Source organism: Pelodiscus sinensis, chromosome 20, assembly GCF_052426305.1.
Source record: "Pelodiscus sinensis isolate ZL-2025 chromosome 20, ASM5242630v1, whole genome shotgun sequence".
NCBI classification, from domain to species: domain Eukaryota; kingdom Metazoa; phylum Chordata; order Testudines; family Trionychidae; genus Pelodiscus; species Pelodiscus sinensis.
This window is the reverse complement of record NC_143071.1, coordinates 10,520,810-10,537,574: the sequence shown is the minus strand read 5'-3', so window position 1 is coordinate 10,537,574 and position 16,765 is coordinate 10,520,810. Positions and strand designations below refer to the sequence as shown.

At 45.5% G+C, this 16,765-nt stretch overlaps 1 protein-coding gene across 2 annotated transcripts in view; it reads right to left on the bottom strand.

The window, feature by feature from the left end:
- Positions 1–16,541, bottom strand: part of LOC102457124 (sterile alpha motif domain-containing protein 9-like) — a 225,967-nt gene extending 209,426 nt beyond the window's left edge. Inside the window, exons 1-3 of one of the 2 annotated variants that reach the window (XR_012896892.2) lie at positions 16,250–16,541; positions 10,589–10,634; positions 4,549–10,117 (exon numbers count right to left, since the gene is read on the bottom strand). Coding sequence is in view for 1 of the 2 variants with exons in the window: in XM_075903868.2 (XP_075759983.2) it covers positions 5,313–10,117; positions 10,589–10,592 (4,809 nt within the window). In the remaining variant the exon portion in view is untranslated. Of the gene's footprint in view, positions 1–342; positions 10,118–10,588; positions 10,635–16,249 lie in introns of those variants that run through there. The other variant, XM_075903868.2, reaches the window with a different exon arrangement.
- Positions 16,542–16,765: the final 224 nt, after the last annotated feature.

The window sequence follows — 16,765 nt, the reverse complement described above, 5'->3', positions numbered from 1 at the left end:
GAGACACTACAGGATCTCCATCCCAAATGCCACAATGCAGACATTTATGGCTGGATGGCCGAGTCCCTGGCAGAGTGCGGACACCCACCCCGGACCTTAGAACAGGTCCGGAGTAAGGTGAAAGAGCTCCACCAGGGCTATGTGAGGGCCAGAGAGCGCAGCTTGTGCTCCAGGGCAGGACCCCACATCTGCTCCTACTATGCAGCGCTCCACCAAATCCTAGGGGGTGGGGATGCCATTTCCCCACCTGTTGTGGACTCTAGGCTCAACATGTCTGTCGTTGCCCAGCTAGAGGTCACGGCGGAGGAGGAGGACAAGGGACAGCAGCAGCAGCAGGAGGAGGAGGAGATGGCTACTGTCACGCTGTGCTTGGCGTTGGTTGCCACGAGCCAGGATGTCTCCCAAGCATCGTCTGACACCGGGGAGGGCTCTTCAGGTGAGTGGTCTCAGTTTGTCACACACACAGGGCGGGGGAGGCGAGCACCAGGTGGGGAGAGGGGGTGCGTGCAAGCGTTGCTGAGCCTGCTAGGGCAGGACATCATGCTGCAGTCCATGCACGTGGAATCACGTGCAGCATTAGTGTGCACCACGCGGACTCAGCACGGACTTAGCATTAGTGTGCACCACACGGATTCAGCACGGACTTAGCCCCCTGAGCATGCCCAGGATCCTGCTTCCACACACACGTCTGGACGCCCTCCCACCACTTGCCACGGTTGGAAGCAGGCTGGGCACAAGGGAGCAGGCATGACCCCAGCCACACTGAGGAGTGCCGCACACAGCACATGGGCATGCCTGCATGTGAGCAGCAGCACCCACTCCCACAGGCAGCACTGCCAGGCGCAGCTGTGTGTGTGCTGGTCCCAGGGAGGGTCAGGCTGCTCCCGGCTCCTGCGCTGCTCATGGGGGAATCCCACTATGGCCGGACACTTCCCTTGCCTGCTTGCCTGTGGGCTGTGGCGGGGGAGGTAAAAGTGGGAAGCATGGTCCCCTGGGCACCTCAGGGCCTCTTTGAGGCAGGGCCCGCTGTGCAGGCCACACATGGCCTTGCTCCCGGGACATCCCCCTCCTCTGGCCCGAGGACTATTGGTCACTGCTCACAGAGGAGTGCACCGCCTCAGCGACAGTGTCTGCATGCCCCCTCCCCAAGTGATGCCCATGCCTCCTTCCCCTGACCCTTCCAGCCATCCCTGATCTTGCTCCAGTCCCCCCTCCTCGTGGTCCTAGGACCCACCCAACCCCAAGTCTGACGAGGTCCCTGCACTTGAGGTGGCACATCCAGCCACCCCCGATGCCCTGGCTGAACTGGTTCCGGGTGGCCTTATATGCGAGATAGCATCCAAGCAGTCTAGACGCTATCTTTCGAAAAAGCAGATTGGTTTTTTGATGTCCTTGGCCAGTGTAGACGCTCTCTTTCAGAAGTAGTTTTTTCGGAAGATCTCTTCCCGAAAAGCTTCTTCCAAAAGAAGACTGCAGTCTATATGTAGCCTTTCTTTTTTAGGACACCTTTCATCTAACTATCCTGCTTTGTATCTGTTAAGAGAGAACTCAACTGAAGTTTCTAGTAAATTTTGTTTGCCAAGCTAAGAGCAAGTGATATTTCAGTCTTCCATGGATGTTTCGGTGTGGTCGTAACCATGCAATAATTTTAGAAGAACCAAAATGCAAACTTCAAGAATTCTTTATAGCAGTCACTGTATCGTAGTAAGTGCAATAAAAACAATGAATCCATACCATTAAGATTCTTGTGCTGAATTGTCTGCCTTTTCAAAATTAACAAGTTAAAATATAAGAACTATATATGTTCAAACAAATGATATTATGAAGTCAGTACATATGTAAATCCTAAAATTAAGCAACAGGAGTATGTGATAGTAAGTTGTACAGCTTCTTAAAGAATTTGGGCTTCCACAGTATTAGAACTTCCTTTCTAACTTTCCTTGCCACAGGCAAATGCCAAAATGTTAATGATTATTCTGGCTTTTTTTTAACTCTTCAAACTACACATTGAACCTCTCTAGTCCGGCCCCTTGGGACCTGACTAGTGCCAAACCAGAGAATTTTCTGAACTATAGGAGGTCAATATTATCTACCAGCAATGTAAACATTTCCCCTGATTATTGAGTCTTAGAAGACATTTAGGAGTAAATTACAGCTAAACAATAGCACAGAGCACTGAGAACCAGGACTGAAGGCTGTAAACAAACTTTATGGGACCATGGGAAACCTGGTCATACCCATGATAATTGGATATCCTGCTAATTAAAATCATGCCGGACCATGGATGTTGCCAGACCAGAGAGTGCCAGTCTAGAGAGGTTGAACCTGTACTATATTTTTCTCTACAAAAACCATTGCATGTTTTGTTGCTTTCTTGGTTTTGGTTATTTAATAGAGATAACTTTCACTGTTAGTTTGCCTGGTACTATACAACAAATGATGTGTACTGAAAAGTTATGGTACTGTGCTAATATACAACACTGATATTGTGCTTAAAGAACTGCACGGGATCTTTTGCAGAGGGTAAGGCAAAATGCCACATTTATTGGTAATACGTATATCAATCAATACTATCATATACATATGATAAATTACATTCTCTCTCTCTCTCTCTCACACACACACACACACACACACACACACTTGTTGTTACCAACTAATCGCTCCCCTTAACTTCACTGGCTAGGTGAGTTAGATGGGGAGGGGAGGAGCCAGGCTTCTGACGATCTGGATCAATGCTCCAATGTTGATGAGACTCAGGGTCCTCTGCAAGACACCCCACATTTATAGTAGCTTCCCTCTCATGTATTCCCTCTATTAGTCATCTTTAGCTGCGTCACTTAGTCATTTCTGGTGACTTCTTCTGGTGACTTCTATGTCGTCCTTCATACTGCCACGTTCATCTTCAAAGAGAGTTTTTGAATTTGCCTCCAAAGAAGGTGCTTGCTTATGACTCCCAAGGCTGTCAATATGTCTGATCTTTCTCAATGAGTCCATCTGACAGGTCTTATTCTTGGATCTGGTCCTATTCCCTTCTCCAACTGTTGCAGTTGTTCGGAGGTGCTTCCTTCCACACTTTATTCATTCACACCTCATTCAACAGAGCAATCAAGCAAAAGTGGAGAGATCTATTCTACTTCTAATACAAAGATATTTTCTGTACCTTAACTATTCCTAATGACTATAACATTATAAAAAGACTTACAAAATTATATGAAAATCCTTAAGACAAAGTTATATGAAAATGATATAAAGTTATATGAAAAAGTGCTTAATACAAAGTTTCTATAAAACATTATACTACTATTTATCTACAATATGGCAGAGAAAGTTTATCAAAAGTTCTCCGTGTCCACTGGAAGTAGAACAAGAAGTAATGGGCTTAATCTGCAGCACTGGAGATTTAAGTTAGATATTAAGAAAAACATACTAACTATAAGATTAGATAAGCTCTGGAACAAGCTTCCACTGGAGTCTGTGAAATCCCCATCTTTGGAAGTTTTTAAAAACAGGTTGGACAAACACCTGTCAGGGATTGTCTGGTTTCACATGTTCCTGCCTTAGCCTGGAGGGCTAGAAAAGATGACCTCTCAAAGTTCCTTTCAGCTCTATATTTTTATGCTTCCATGAGTTAGTCATGGGCCAATGTGCAAAAGCCAAAAAGCATCACAATAAAACTTAAAAATAAAAAGAAAATTCTGAAAATTCTAAAATTTAGAAAAACTAAATACAGAAAAAAAAGACACACAAAATTAGTCTGTATGGGTACTTCTACACTGCAATGCTATTTTGGGATACCGGAGTATCTCAAAATAGCTATCCCCATATCTTCACAGCAAGTCCGTTATTTCGGTCTCGCTATTTCAACATCCCAGTAAACCTCATTCTACGAGGTGTATGGGACATTTCAGAATAGTGTTTTATTTCTAAATAAATGACAAAATAAGCTATTTTGAAATAGCATCGAAATAAGATACACAATTTGCATAGCTCAAATTGCGTATCTTATTTTGACTTACGATGCAGTGTAGATGCACCCTATGTGATTATCATAGTACTAGCTTCTTCCTTATACAATAAATATTGTGATAACATACCTATCTATACATAGTAATATAAATAAGTATTTGATATTGGTCACCTTAAAACATAATCTTCCTTCTTACTTTCCCTGAAAAGATCCAAATCAAATTATAGGTTGCAATTACGTATAGACAATTTTGTATCTTCCAGTAATTCATTTACTAAGTCAAAAAGGAAAATAAATTTATTGTATTAACTACTCTGGAATCTACTTCCCACAAACTGCTGTAAATATTAGTATTTCTGTCACTAAAGTTGGTTTATACGGTCTAGTGTTGAATTTGGCTACATATTGATAAGATTATTCGCTTTTGCCCCACCCTCCTGAAAACAAAACACAACACAACAATGAAACTTGACATTACAGTTCCCTGGTATTGTGCATAGAAATCAGAGACGGTTACAACAGAATTGTTAGATCAACCCAAATTCAACTTCCATTCAGTCTTTCTCCTGAAATTCCACCAGTAGTTAAAATCAGATACAGGATTTTTCTTCACTTCCTTACTTAATCTATTGTTGACCATTAATGCTGTTAAACTCATAGATATAATTATTATTGTACTTGTGAGTGAAAGGAACTAATATAAATGTAAAGCAATCTAAAAAGTATACTAAGAGGTTCCATTGTCTGCTGATGGCTCATAACTGATGAAGCAAGTTACTTTTAAAAGCAAAGGTTAATAGATCAAAAACAATTACCATGATTAGAGATTTTACAGGGTTTCATAGCATTCTAGATATTGGAATAGTTCCATCACCATCTTCCTCCCATAAGGGCTGGCTCATAATTTGTTTCTAGATTTGTTGTTATTGATATGAAAACTTAACATACCGTTTCAGTTTTATACAAATACACAAATAAGGAAAGAAGTCTCTCTGTGTTGAATATCCAATTTCCTTGCCCTTTCTAATGGGAAATAGCTTAAAAATTGTCTGAGAGGGAATTGAATAATGACAGCTGCATTGAAACAAAGTATTCAGATACAAATCAAGGACTTGAAGACTGCATATGGCAGTTGACATCAAGATTATATCAGAGTCTTGGTTGTACTTGCTCTAAGAGGAAGATTTATTATTCATTTTGGACAACTGGACTTATTTTTGCTGTCTGTTAATTTTAAGAATGTAACAGAAAAAAACTTTTAAAATCATGCAACATTTTCTTAGAGTCCAATGGGACTTTCAACTTAATGTACTAAGCACCTTATTTTCTGGAGCAGATTGTTTTATATTTTTACCTGAATGTCATAGGCAACAAGCCCACTAAATGAAAATCCTAAGTAAAATGTCACATTTTCATTTCCTGGAGGCACTGAATCAAAATGCAAAGGCAAAATATGAATCCGCCCAGCGTGACCCCGTGCAAATACTTTTCCATTCTCTGTCCAGCCAATCACTCTTTCTAAGACACTATGAACTTCACCTATTTTCCATACATCTCCATATAGCCACTTCATTCGTCGTTCATCTAAGGAGCCCTTTATTAATTTATCAATTTTAGTTCGATGCACAATCTTGCCTACACCACTGCCTTTTCCCAGGAAAAAATGTGTGTAGATTCTCTTTTTCCTTGGAGCAACGTTTTTCATCTTGACATCATACAAGTGCTTCATGGATCGAAGCGCAGATATGAGAATATCGTCTTTCTCTGGATTAGATTCTCTGTCTAATGCATCATCTGGCCAGTACAATAAAGTGAGCAAAAAATGGGCACTTGCTGGAAAAGCTGTTCTTCTCAGTTTAAAGAATCTACTGCTGAGTTCTCTAAGTGTTTGAAGTGGAAGAAGTTTGGAAGATCCAGGAGATACACATGCTAATGTGATGTGAGACAAAATGTAATTGATGAGATCAATGTCCTCCAAGATTTCTTTCTCTGGATTATCTGGGTATAAGCTAATTATTTTTTCTAGCTTATTACCTGACCTCTCATCCTTTGAATCTGACAATAATGAAAGAATGGTAGAGATGCTGCCACCACCATACTTATAAATGTTCATATGTTTGACTAGCTGGGTTTCAGATCGAGAATTTTTTACCACAATAAGAGAGTCTGAGGTAAAGAATTTGGCATACACCTCGGACTGTCTTTTCAACCACCTTCTGGGATTGTAAACTTGTTCTTCCTTTTCCTCGGCCTCATTTTCTTTGTTCTGGTTTTTATCTGTTTGGAAGTAACAGAGATCTTCCGAAATCCATTCTAGAGCATCATAAATGTTCTGGCGTAAGCCTTTTAAACGACTGTGAAGCTTTCCCCACGGTTTTCTAATTTCCTCAGGAATGTAATCTGTTAGCAAATAATGCACAAGCTCAGAATGCTCCCTTTGAGGGTTTCTGGGAAATATCTTAAGAGTAGACAGAAATTTTAGTAGACGACATCCCACTTCAACCTCGCCAAAGTAACCAGCGTTATTCATGCTGTCAATCTCTGCCTTTGCAGCCTGTTGTGCAGCCCTGAAGCATTCCATAGCTTTAAGAGCAATTTCTATCATCTGAATGACTTCATCAGGAGTGGGCTCATCTGTCTTTCTGTCCACGGTAAAACTAAACCATTTTCTGTACACTTGCCCTTCCGTATCCAAAATAAAGGAATCATTTGGCAAATGAGATTTGGCTACCCTAGCCCAAAATTCTGCATCCTCAAATCTTTCATAATTATAATGCAGTCGAGCAAGCTGCTGGGCAAAGAAGGCATCTTTTCCCAGGCATTCATAGGCAGCTTTTAAAACCTCTATCGCTTTTTCAGAATTTTCAACCTTACAAACATGCTCAATGAATGGTGAGAAGAGGCTGTCAGTATTGTCTCCCCTGCTCTTCTTGTCGCGACGTATGAACAGATCTCTGATGAACTTTATAAACTCTTCTTGTCCAAATCTATGGTGTAACAGTGATTTTTCCTGGAGAAGATTCATAGCAATTTGACTCTGAGGCTGATCTCCTAAGAGCTGATGCAGAATTTCCTTAGCAACCAGGTGATGTATGATATGGATACATGAAATATAAGTGGTGTGTGCTCTTAATTCAATGAAAATAAGTCTTGCCTGTTCACTTAAGTTATTTTTAAAATCATACTCTCTCAGTCTCTTTTCGGTATATGCCCCCAGCCCTAGAAAAGCCTCGCAGTGTGACAATGAAATGTATGAATTGTGTACATACGAATTGAGCAAAGCAACATACTTCATTAAATTAGTAACAAGGGAAGAAGGGTCTATGCCTTGCAACAAATGCTCTACAAACTCCCTCACATACGTTTCATTAAACTCCTCACTCATTAGGACAAATGTCAGAATAAATTCAGGTTTGAAGTCTTTCTGCTTTTTAAGTTTTTCAATTTTGGTTTTAAACAGGTGTTTCTCTTTGTCTGTCAGTTTGTGAGTGACAGCAACTGTATCAAGGGGAGAAGCTTTGCAAAGCTTTTCAGGGACGTTAGATCGCTTACAACCCATAAGGATGAAACAAGGCTTGGAAAAATGACTTCTTCGAGCTGCCATTGCATCCGTTAAATCATATTTTAATTCTTCTAAATAATCTTCGTCATAGTCTTCAACCAGGAGGAGGACCGGGAGAGAATTCTTCACGTCGTTTTCATCATATTCTCTAAAATTAACTGCATGCTGGCAGACAGTTGCAACTGGGTATGTGGATTTGACCACAGCACATCTTAAATCCTTTCGTCTTTTCCATAGAACTTGCCTTGCAATGGTGCTTCCTCCACTTCCAGGTTGATGAAAGATTTTTATTTTAGCCACAGAATACCTAATTCTGGTTCCATACAAAATGTCATCTAAGATGTTATGAACCTCTTTGCATGCATCACGTTCAATGACTTCTCCACCGCTCCCTTTATCAGCAAGCCAGAAATTTTTCCAGATGACTTTTCTCCCTTGGTAAAATGTCCGTTCTATCTCTTGTATTTCTTTTGCGCTCAGACAATCCTGTTTGATATCATCACATTGATTTGTACACAAAATTTCAAGGGAAAACATTTTCTCTTCTTCCAGTTTTGGAAGTGCACACAGACCTTTTGTAGAAACTGGTAAATGTCTGGGACATATTGTAGAAGGCATCATGTCTTGAATAGTGGTATCTATGTGACTTACTTTCATGCCCACAATACTCCTCTGTTCTAGTGTCTCAATGCTGCAAGATGCCTGAGCTAGGTTAGCCCACTTCCCATAATTTTCTTTAGACTCTGCAATGCATATGATATAATCCATACCATTCATTTCTGTATAGAATTCCTGGAAGGTATCTACCATGGGCTTCTCCACAGGTGAGAACAGGAGGAAAAGTACCATAAAAGATCCCTTTGGAAGGATTTCATCACAGATAAATGAAACAGCTTTCTTAAGATACTTCTTTTTCGTTCTAATCCAAGTATTGTCATCACAAGGTTTTTCATCCCCATGGAAGTCACTACGTCCATTACAAAATATCCAGGTGGTATAATCATCTAGGCCCAAATGTTTTTTAAATTCGGTGGTGTTCATCTTGTTTTCATTGGCATAATTTTGCAAGAAATGCAAATTTGTTGTATGGTGCTCTTTGTATTTGGCATGTAAACCCGATACACTGGAATCCTCATCAAAATCAAATACACAGAAAATATTCATGCGCATTAAAAAGTTGATAGACTTAAGATCTTCCTTTCCCCATCTGTTTGTGACAAGGATGTAACTCAGGTAGTCATCTATATAGTTCTTGCCATCATTTAATAGGACTAATAACTTACGCCCTAAATTTTGGGATATTTCCATAGCATCCTCATTACTAGAGGACTCGGCCATTTCTCTTCTGACATCCCTCTCTTGTGAACCCAGAGTAAAATCCGTTTGTTCTTCATTCTTTACAGGTTCAGATTTGGCATTAAGTCTTTGATAGAGAACTGGTTTTTTTTCATAGATGGTCTTATTGCTTTCTTCATTAAATCTAGGTAAGCATACTTCAAAAATCTTCCCCTTCACTGTACTGTATGATGGTTCAATGTCAACCTCCACAACAAAGCTCTGGTCTGCAGTGTCCTTCTCAATCACTTCAGTAAAAACAGGAGGGCGAATGCAATTCCTTGCAGCTTCTTGGTCAGATGCACTGAAACATTTTGCAATGTTTTTATCCAGGGCATCAACATAGATGTCTCTGTTGCTAACTGGAACCCCTATTATCTGCCCATGTTCATAATCCTTGTCACCTTCAAACCTGTCCATGACACCAAAGTGTATCGTTCCATTACTTCGGATATTCATGCAGGCTGAGGCAAATCGAATCACTTCGAAGGCAAACTTTGCTTGCAGCCGTGGCTGGTCGAGCTCTGCAGCAATAACAAAAGATTTGTATTCGTGGCAAGGAGTGATCAAATCAATGACTCCTGTTTCAGGAGATAAGACTGTGTTTTTCACATACTTAAAATTAATATCTTGAGTACCAAATGGTCGAAATCTGCTGAGAGTTAAAGCTTGGGCTCTTTTTTTATGCACTGAATGACTTGTTCCATTTTCTGATTTGATAAGAGCAGACAGTGATTTTTCTGTCTCTTCCCTCCTAGACTCTTCTACTGTACCAGAGATGTCTATTTCTGAAGCTGTGTTCTGGTGAGATGTTGCTTGACAACTTGCTACATTTTTAGGCCCTGTGATTTGGTTGGTTTTTGTGCTACTCTCTCTCTTTTCAGCGGGCACATTAGTCATTGCAGGTATATTGGAATTCTTGGCTTTCACTTTCTTTTTCTGAGCATGAGTTGTGCTACCAGGGTGACTCAAAATTTCTGTAGCCTTAAAGCTGGGATTTTCTGCTTGCTCTGCACTTGTTTTTTTGCTCAAATATTCCAAAAGTTCATCTCTCTCACATATAAGTACATAGATTTGGCCTTCTTTCATACCAATGTTTTTGAGGAAAGATTCATTTATTTTTCTAAGCACCGGACCAGTTACTTCTACTTCCCTTAGCTTTTTCACATATTCCTCTTTTATTCCAATGGACTCTAGCCAAGCACTGACGTGATACTCATTCCACATCGCCACAGGTAACGTTTTGTAGTCTGAGAATAAAGTAAGTGTTAATAAAAGTAAATAATACTATTAAAAATAAAATAATGGTAATCATAAAGCAGACAAAAAGTGAGGTTCTGTTCAGAGCAATTCACTGTGCTGTGTTCTCATAGCTGTGTTCTTCTGAGAGAGAGCATGCATGCCCACATATGCATGGGTTCTGGACTGAGTATAAAATTGGGGATCGGGAACTTCTACATTCTAATCCCAATTGTCACTCATTGGCTTCTAGCATGGCGCAAGTCACTTAGCCATTGTGAGTCTGAGCTTCCCAATCTGTAAAATGGGAATAATACCTACTTACTCAGGTTGCAGGGCCATTGAGAGGATTCACAATTGAGTACCATACAGTGGATATGTATAAAGCTATATTAAGGCTAAACATGGCCTTTCAGACATTTACTTGTACTTATATGTTTAAAAATAATTATGGGAAAATATTTTAAAAGCAAAGTACATACCCATTTTCTCTTGAAGTGGGTTTTCCCCCCACTGATAAGTGAAGATCTAAGGTAGAAGAAAACATACATAATGTATCAGAGGGATAGCCGTGTTAGTCTGAATCTGCAAAAGCGAAGAAGAGTCCTGTGGCACCTTATAGACTAACTGAAGTGTAGGAGCATAAGCTTTCGTGGGCAAAGACCCACTTCGTCAGATGCAGGCATCTGACGAAGTGGGTCTTTGCCCACGAAAGCTTATGCTCCTACACTTCAGTTAGTCTATAAGGTGCCACAGGACTCTTCTTCGCTCATACATAATGTGTTACAGAAAATAATTTCCCCATTGTCAAGACTGTGTTTTTTTTTAACAATGTATCTTTTTATATGTAAATTATTAAATCATTTTCTGAATCCTGGGTTGCCATCTAGGCACACTGCTTTTCATGGTGTGAGATAAAAGTGGTGGAAAACAAAGCCAGTAATGCATAGAAATTAACATAGCTCATTAGTCATGAATGTGGGAGCTTAAATTCATAACTCTCTAGGTGCTAAAACTCCTGGGCTGAATGGAGACACTGGACTTACAGCTTATTTCAACAATCTATAACCTACCAAGCACCCATGGAGCTGTTCCCTTCTCCCCCTCTTTTCTCCCTATCACTGGAGGGGTATCAATGCTCCACCTCAGCTTGAATGGTACCTTGAAATCAGGGATGTTAAATTGTGGATAATCAGCTAAACAAGTAGTTGATGCAATTTCCTTTGACTACGCGATTAGTCGATAAGGGGGAGAGGGCACTCGCTACCCTGCTACAGCCCTGCAGTCTGGCTCCTACTGAGGCAGCCCAGCTCCTACTACATTTAAACAGAAGAGCTGTAGTGGGGCTCGCTCCTGAGGGCGGTGTGAGCTGGGGCTAAGCAGTCCTGGCTTGCGCCACCCCCCGGAGCTAACCTCTGACTCTAAAATGTTGTAACAGCCACCTGACTCTTTCCCTGGGGTATATTTCAAACAAGGGGCCGTGCTCTCTGTTTACAAAATGAGTTCCCATTCCCAGCTTGTTCTTGATGGCAAATACCTATTAGTGCAGAGGTCCCCAATTCTGAGGGGTTCTGGGGAATGGTGGGAGGTGTAGCATGGCTGGGGGTGCAGTCCAGTCACAAGGGGAGGGAGTGCCAACCTGTTTTGCTCCTGGCCTTGGCTGCCAGCCCCATGCCTGGGGTCATGCCCCCTGCTGTGGCCACAGGCTCAGCCACCTTAGCCCTGTCCATTTTCCCCTTCCCAAAGCCTCAGTTCCAGCCCCAGCTCAGGGTAGGGAGATGGATTAGGTAAGAGGGCCACAAGGTAAAAATTTGGGGATCACTGCTGTAGTGCAATATCTGGGGGGCCCAAGGGGAGGGGGCTGGGGTGTGCGCTTTGGTAGAGGAGCAAAGCGGGTGTGCTAAAGCCCAGTGGAGTGTGCTAGAAGCAGAGTAAGCAAGTGGAGGAGGGGAGAGGAAAGAGGGACAACTAGGGTCTGGGTTTTTTTATGGACTAGCTGTTCCTGCATGGTCTTTTGGACTCTATTTGGTATTCATTGAACTGAGAGGGGTGTAGCTATGACCCTGCCCAGGATGTTGTGTGGGCCCTGCGCAAGGTAGCCAAAAGCTACATATACATGAATGGATCCACTAGGCAAGAAGAATGATTGGATCAGACATAATGGGTGTGTTTGGTATTTTCACTATGTTGCAGTGTACACATCAAATCATGTCAAACCAAGCTGATAGTTTTATATCCTATCAAAGAAAACTTTCTGGAAAAGGGAGTAGTGGTGGATGGGGTATACCTAGACTTATGTTGGTAAAAATCTATACCCTCAAGTGATGCAGTTAGATCACTCTATCTCCCAGGCTACATCTACTCTGCAGGCTTCTTGCGCAAGAAGCCTTTTGCACAAGAGTTTTTGCATAAAAACGTGTTGTGCAAGAGCACGTCCAAGATTTCAAAGCACATTGCAAAAGCGATGCGCTTTTGCACAAGAGAGCGTCCACACTGCATGGACGCTCTGGAGCAAGATAGCTCTGATGGCCATTCACAGAACGGCCATCAGAGCACCTATGCTTTTTCCCATAGGAGCGTCCACACTTTTGTTTCTCCTCTGGACCGTCCACACTTGCCTTTTTGTGCAATAGCTGTAGTGCAAAAGGGAGCTATTACCTACACCAGCAAAAGCCCCATTCTGCCGTTTAACTGCTGATTTACTTGTGCAAAAGTGCATTTGAGGTGTGGATACTCTGCAAGCTTTTGCACAAAAACCTTGCAGCGTAGACATAGCCCCAGTGCACAGCCCAGTGTCGACAAGAGGGCCTCTTGCTTGGACATGGTTTCCGCTTCTCAGGGAAGGAGGCAGCTCTACTGACTGGAGGAGTTCCCTCCGCAGCTGCACAGAAGGAGCCATCAAGACACTGCAGCCTTTTACGTATGAACTGGGAATGCTAATTCCACTGCGGATCTGATCCCAAGCCTTGTGGTATGATGGGACCTGACTAGCCCTCTACAGCAGTGGTTCTCCAAGTGTGGTCTGACCATTTCACAGTGGGGCCATGAGCTCAGGGCATGACCCCCCCCCCCCTCCCAGCAGGGAGCCTATGCTGGTTTCCAACCCCACAGCCATGCTGCCCCACCCCCACGAGGTTGATATGCCAGTGCTGGCTTTCTGCTGTGGGGGAGAGGAGAGCAAGCCACCCCCCGGGGTCAGATCCACCTTGCAGGGGAAGAAAGCAGCTCTATGCACCGCCACTTCGCCCCTCCCTCCCCCCAGGAAAGGCAGGGCAGGAAACCACTGGCCTGGAGGTTTACCCTGCTGCGCCCATTGTCCAGAATCATGGCCAAAGGGAGCAGCAGGGGATGGCACCTGGGAGCGATGGGCAGCACAGAGCCTGGTAAGCACCCCCATCCCCAGACTGCATCCCTCCATCCCCTACCTGCACCCTCCTTCCCTCCCACACACGACCCCCTGCCCCCAGTCTGCTCCTGTGCCCACAAGGGGGCAGCGGAGCGCAACAGCGGGACGCGTTTGCCGGGTGAGGGGCTCCGGAGGCTCCAGCCCCAGCGGGAGGGGGCAGAGAAAAGCCCCTTGATCCGAACAGCTGCCCCCGGGCCAGTCCCGCAGTGCAGCCACGAGCAAGGCCCGGGGCGCGAGCCCCCTACCCCCCCCCCGCCAAGGGCTGGTGCAGCAGAACAGGGAGTGGAGCGGGGCCTCTCCTCGGAGCCAGCCTGGCACAGTCGGGGGGGGGATGAGATGAGATGAGCCCCCCCTTTCCCCCAGCGCTTTGCTGGGGAGATGAGGCTAAACTTGGAGAAAGTCTATTCCCGTGGGGGGGGGGGGGTAGCGGGCTACGCCAAGGGCTGGTGCGGAGCGTGCGGACCCCCCCCCCCCGGTTCAGCCGCTTTCCTGCCCAGAGAGCCCCCAGCTGGGCCCGGCGCTGGAGGGGGGGGAGGGAGGGAAACTCCGAGCCGAGTTCTCCCGCGACGCAGCGGGGAGGAGGGTGAAACCTCCAGCCACCCGCCCAGTAACTGCCCCCGCCGGGCGGAGAGGAGCCCCCGCTGCCGGCACAGCCCGGCGCCCGGCTCACCCGCAGCCCAGGCTGCCCGAGGCACCGATAGCGGGAGCAGCTGCGGGCAGGTTCCGCCCCCTGGCGCTGCCCCGGCCGGGCTCCCCGCGCCCAGCGAGGCGAGGCGGGCTGGTTTCCTGCCCCTTTCCTAGGGGCGTTGGGCACCGCCCTGCCCGCCCCGCACAGGGCCGGTGCCAGGGGTCTGGCTTCCTAGCGGAGTTGGGCACCGCCGCGCCCCGAGTCTCTCCGGTGCCAAACCCCCCGCAGCGAGGAGCCCAGCTGGGCGCTTTCACTTTCATTTCCCCGCCTCGGCTCTGCGCCCCGCCTGCTGCCCAGGGGGATTTCCCTGCTGCGCATGGCAAACAGCGGCCCTGGCTCCTGCCCGCAGCACCAGCCCCTCACCTGCCCCAGTTTGCTCCTTCCCCCTCCCTGCGCTGCCTCTGTTGCTGGCCCGGGTAAACGCGGCCTCTGTGATGGCTGGGATTTGCCGGCTTGGGGCCTCTGCACGAGCAGTCTGGATTGAAACACCCCCCCCCCCACCTCTGTGATTTGAGCTTAGTGCTGCTCCCCCCCCCCCACAAACGTCCTAACTCTGCAACTACCTGGGTTGGTTGGCTGGTTTGTGCACACCCCCTCCCTCCCTCCCCTCTCATAGACTTTAAGGTCAGAAGGGACCATTATGATCATCTAGTCTGACCCCCTGCACAGTGCAGGCCACAGAATCTCGCCCACCCCTCTTAGAATAATCCTCTCACCTATATCTCAGATATTGAAGCCTTCCAATACTTTGAAGGCCCCAACATGCAGAGAGTCCTTCAGCTGTGATCTGTGCCCAATGCTACAGAGGAAGGCGAAAAACCTCCAGGGCCTCTGCCAATCTACCCTGGAGGAAAATTCCTTCCCGACCCCAAATATGGCGATCAGCTAAACCCTGAGCATGTGGGCAAGACTCACCAGCCAGACACCCAGAAAGTTCCCTATAGCAACTCCTATCATCCCTCCATTGACCTATTTCCCCCCCCCCACTGGGCAGATTGCCAGGGGTGCAGTGACATAGCGAGGGGGCAGTTGCCCCTGGGCTCCATGCTCAGGGGGCACCAATTTAGTTTCCCTCTACTCCCACTGTCATTCCTCAAATCACCTCCTTACTAATTTAAATAAAGCATGTACCTTTTTTGTTTACCCCCCCCCCCAAAAACAAAAGACAAAACAACCCCAACTGCAGTTAAAGACAAGCACCACTGGGTATAGCTGCTAATCTACTACACATTTGAGAGCACTTGTGTGTGTCTGTCTGTCTGTTCAAGAACTCCTCCTAAATGGGAAGAGCTAGGACCACCAAATGCGATAAACAGCTTCCTCTTATAACTTAAAAGCCAGGTCAGGATTTGGTTGTGCTAGGGTAATGGGATGTGCCCGGAATGGGATTGCTTCTCATTAAACCATACGGAAGAGAGAATCACCAGGCAGGTGAGGGGGGGCTGCCTGGAGGCATGTCCCTCCCTCTATCCAGGACTGCTATTGTCAAACCTGGACATGCCCCAGCCAAGGGACGTGCTCCCCTCTCCCAGCTGTGCCTGCTGGAGCTGTAGCAGCCATAGAGAGGTGCTTCTCACCTGGCCCCAAGCTGTTGTGATGATAGAGGGCTGGGATAGTCCTCTCTCCCTGGGGCAGCCTGCCTACTGAACCCTTCACCCCAGCCTCACCCCAGCGTAATGAATTAAATTAAGCATGGACATTTTCATTTTATTTTCCAAAAGTTAAAAAATAATTGAGTTGAGGACCGGAGCAACGCTGGGTAAGTCTAGTAACATACACAGGGCATACAAGGGTTTCAATGTAACAAGCATATAAAGGTCCTGTTCACACACAGGTTTTTAGTCTCACTGTTACAATCTAATCCCATATTTAATTCAGTGTCTACACAGCCCGTTATACACATGAGAGATTGTCACCATATTCATAAATTAAAAACCAAAATATTTAGCATCCTGTAAGTGCTGGCCTAGCAGTTACTCAGGCATCCAGCTTTGTTTACAGACAAACCCCATGCACTCTTAAATATTACATGGAAAAGATTAGACTTACACTTTTATTTCATTCTGCCATTGGTCCTTCTCAGCTGTGAAATTTAGAGAATATAGTTTTCATAAACTAGTTTCACTTCTCAGCTGAGCCACAGATGTAGGCGTGATCACCGCTGGTCCATTGCTATTGGTAAAATAGCTGCTAGGAGGAAGCTGTTACCAATTGCGCTGGCTCTGCTTTTCCTGTTGCTGCTTGTCAGGGTGCTTGGTCCAGCCTTTGTTATCTGAAACTCACCTTCTCTTTCAGACCCACTAGAGCAGTGGTCCCCAGCCTTTCGTGGCTGCCGGATGCCTTGGCGTTCGGGGTCAGGGCCGCTCATGCACCACACTTCCGGGTATGGGACCACGCATGTGCCCACGCATGTGCCGTGCACCCGGGGGGGGGGGAGGCTGCCCACACGCCACGCACCCGGGACCGACACCACGCATGTGCTGCGTGCCGGGGGCAGGGCCAGCCCAGACATTTCAGCGGGTGCACATAAATGCCCCGGTGGGCGCCATGGTGCCCACGGGCACC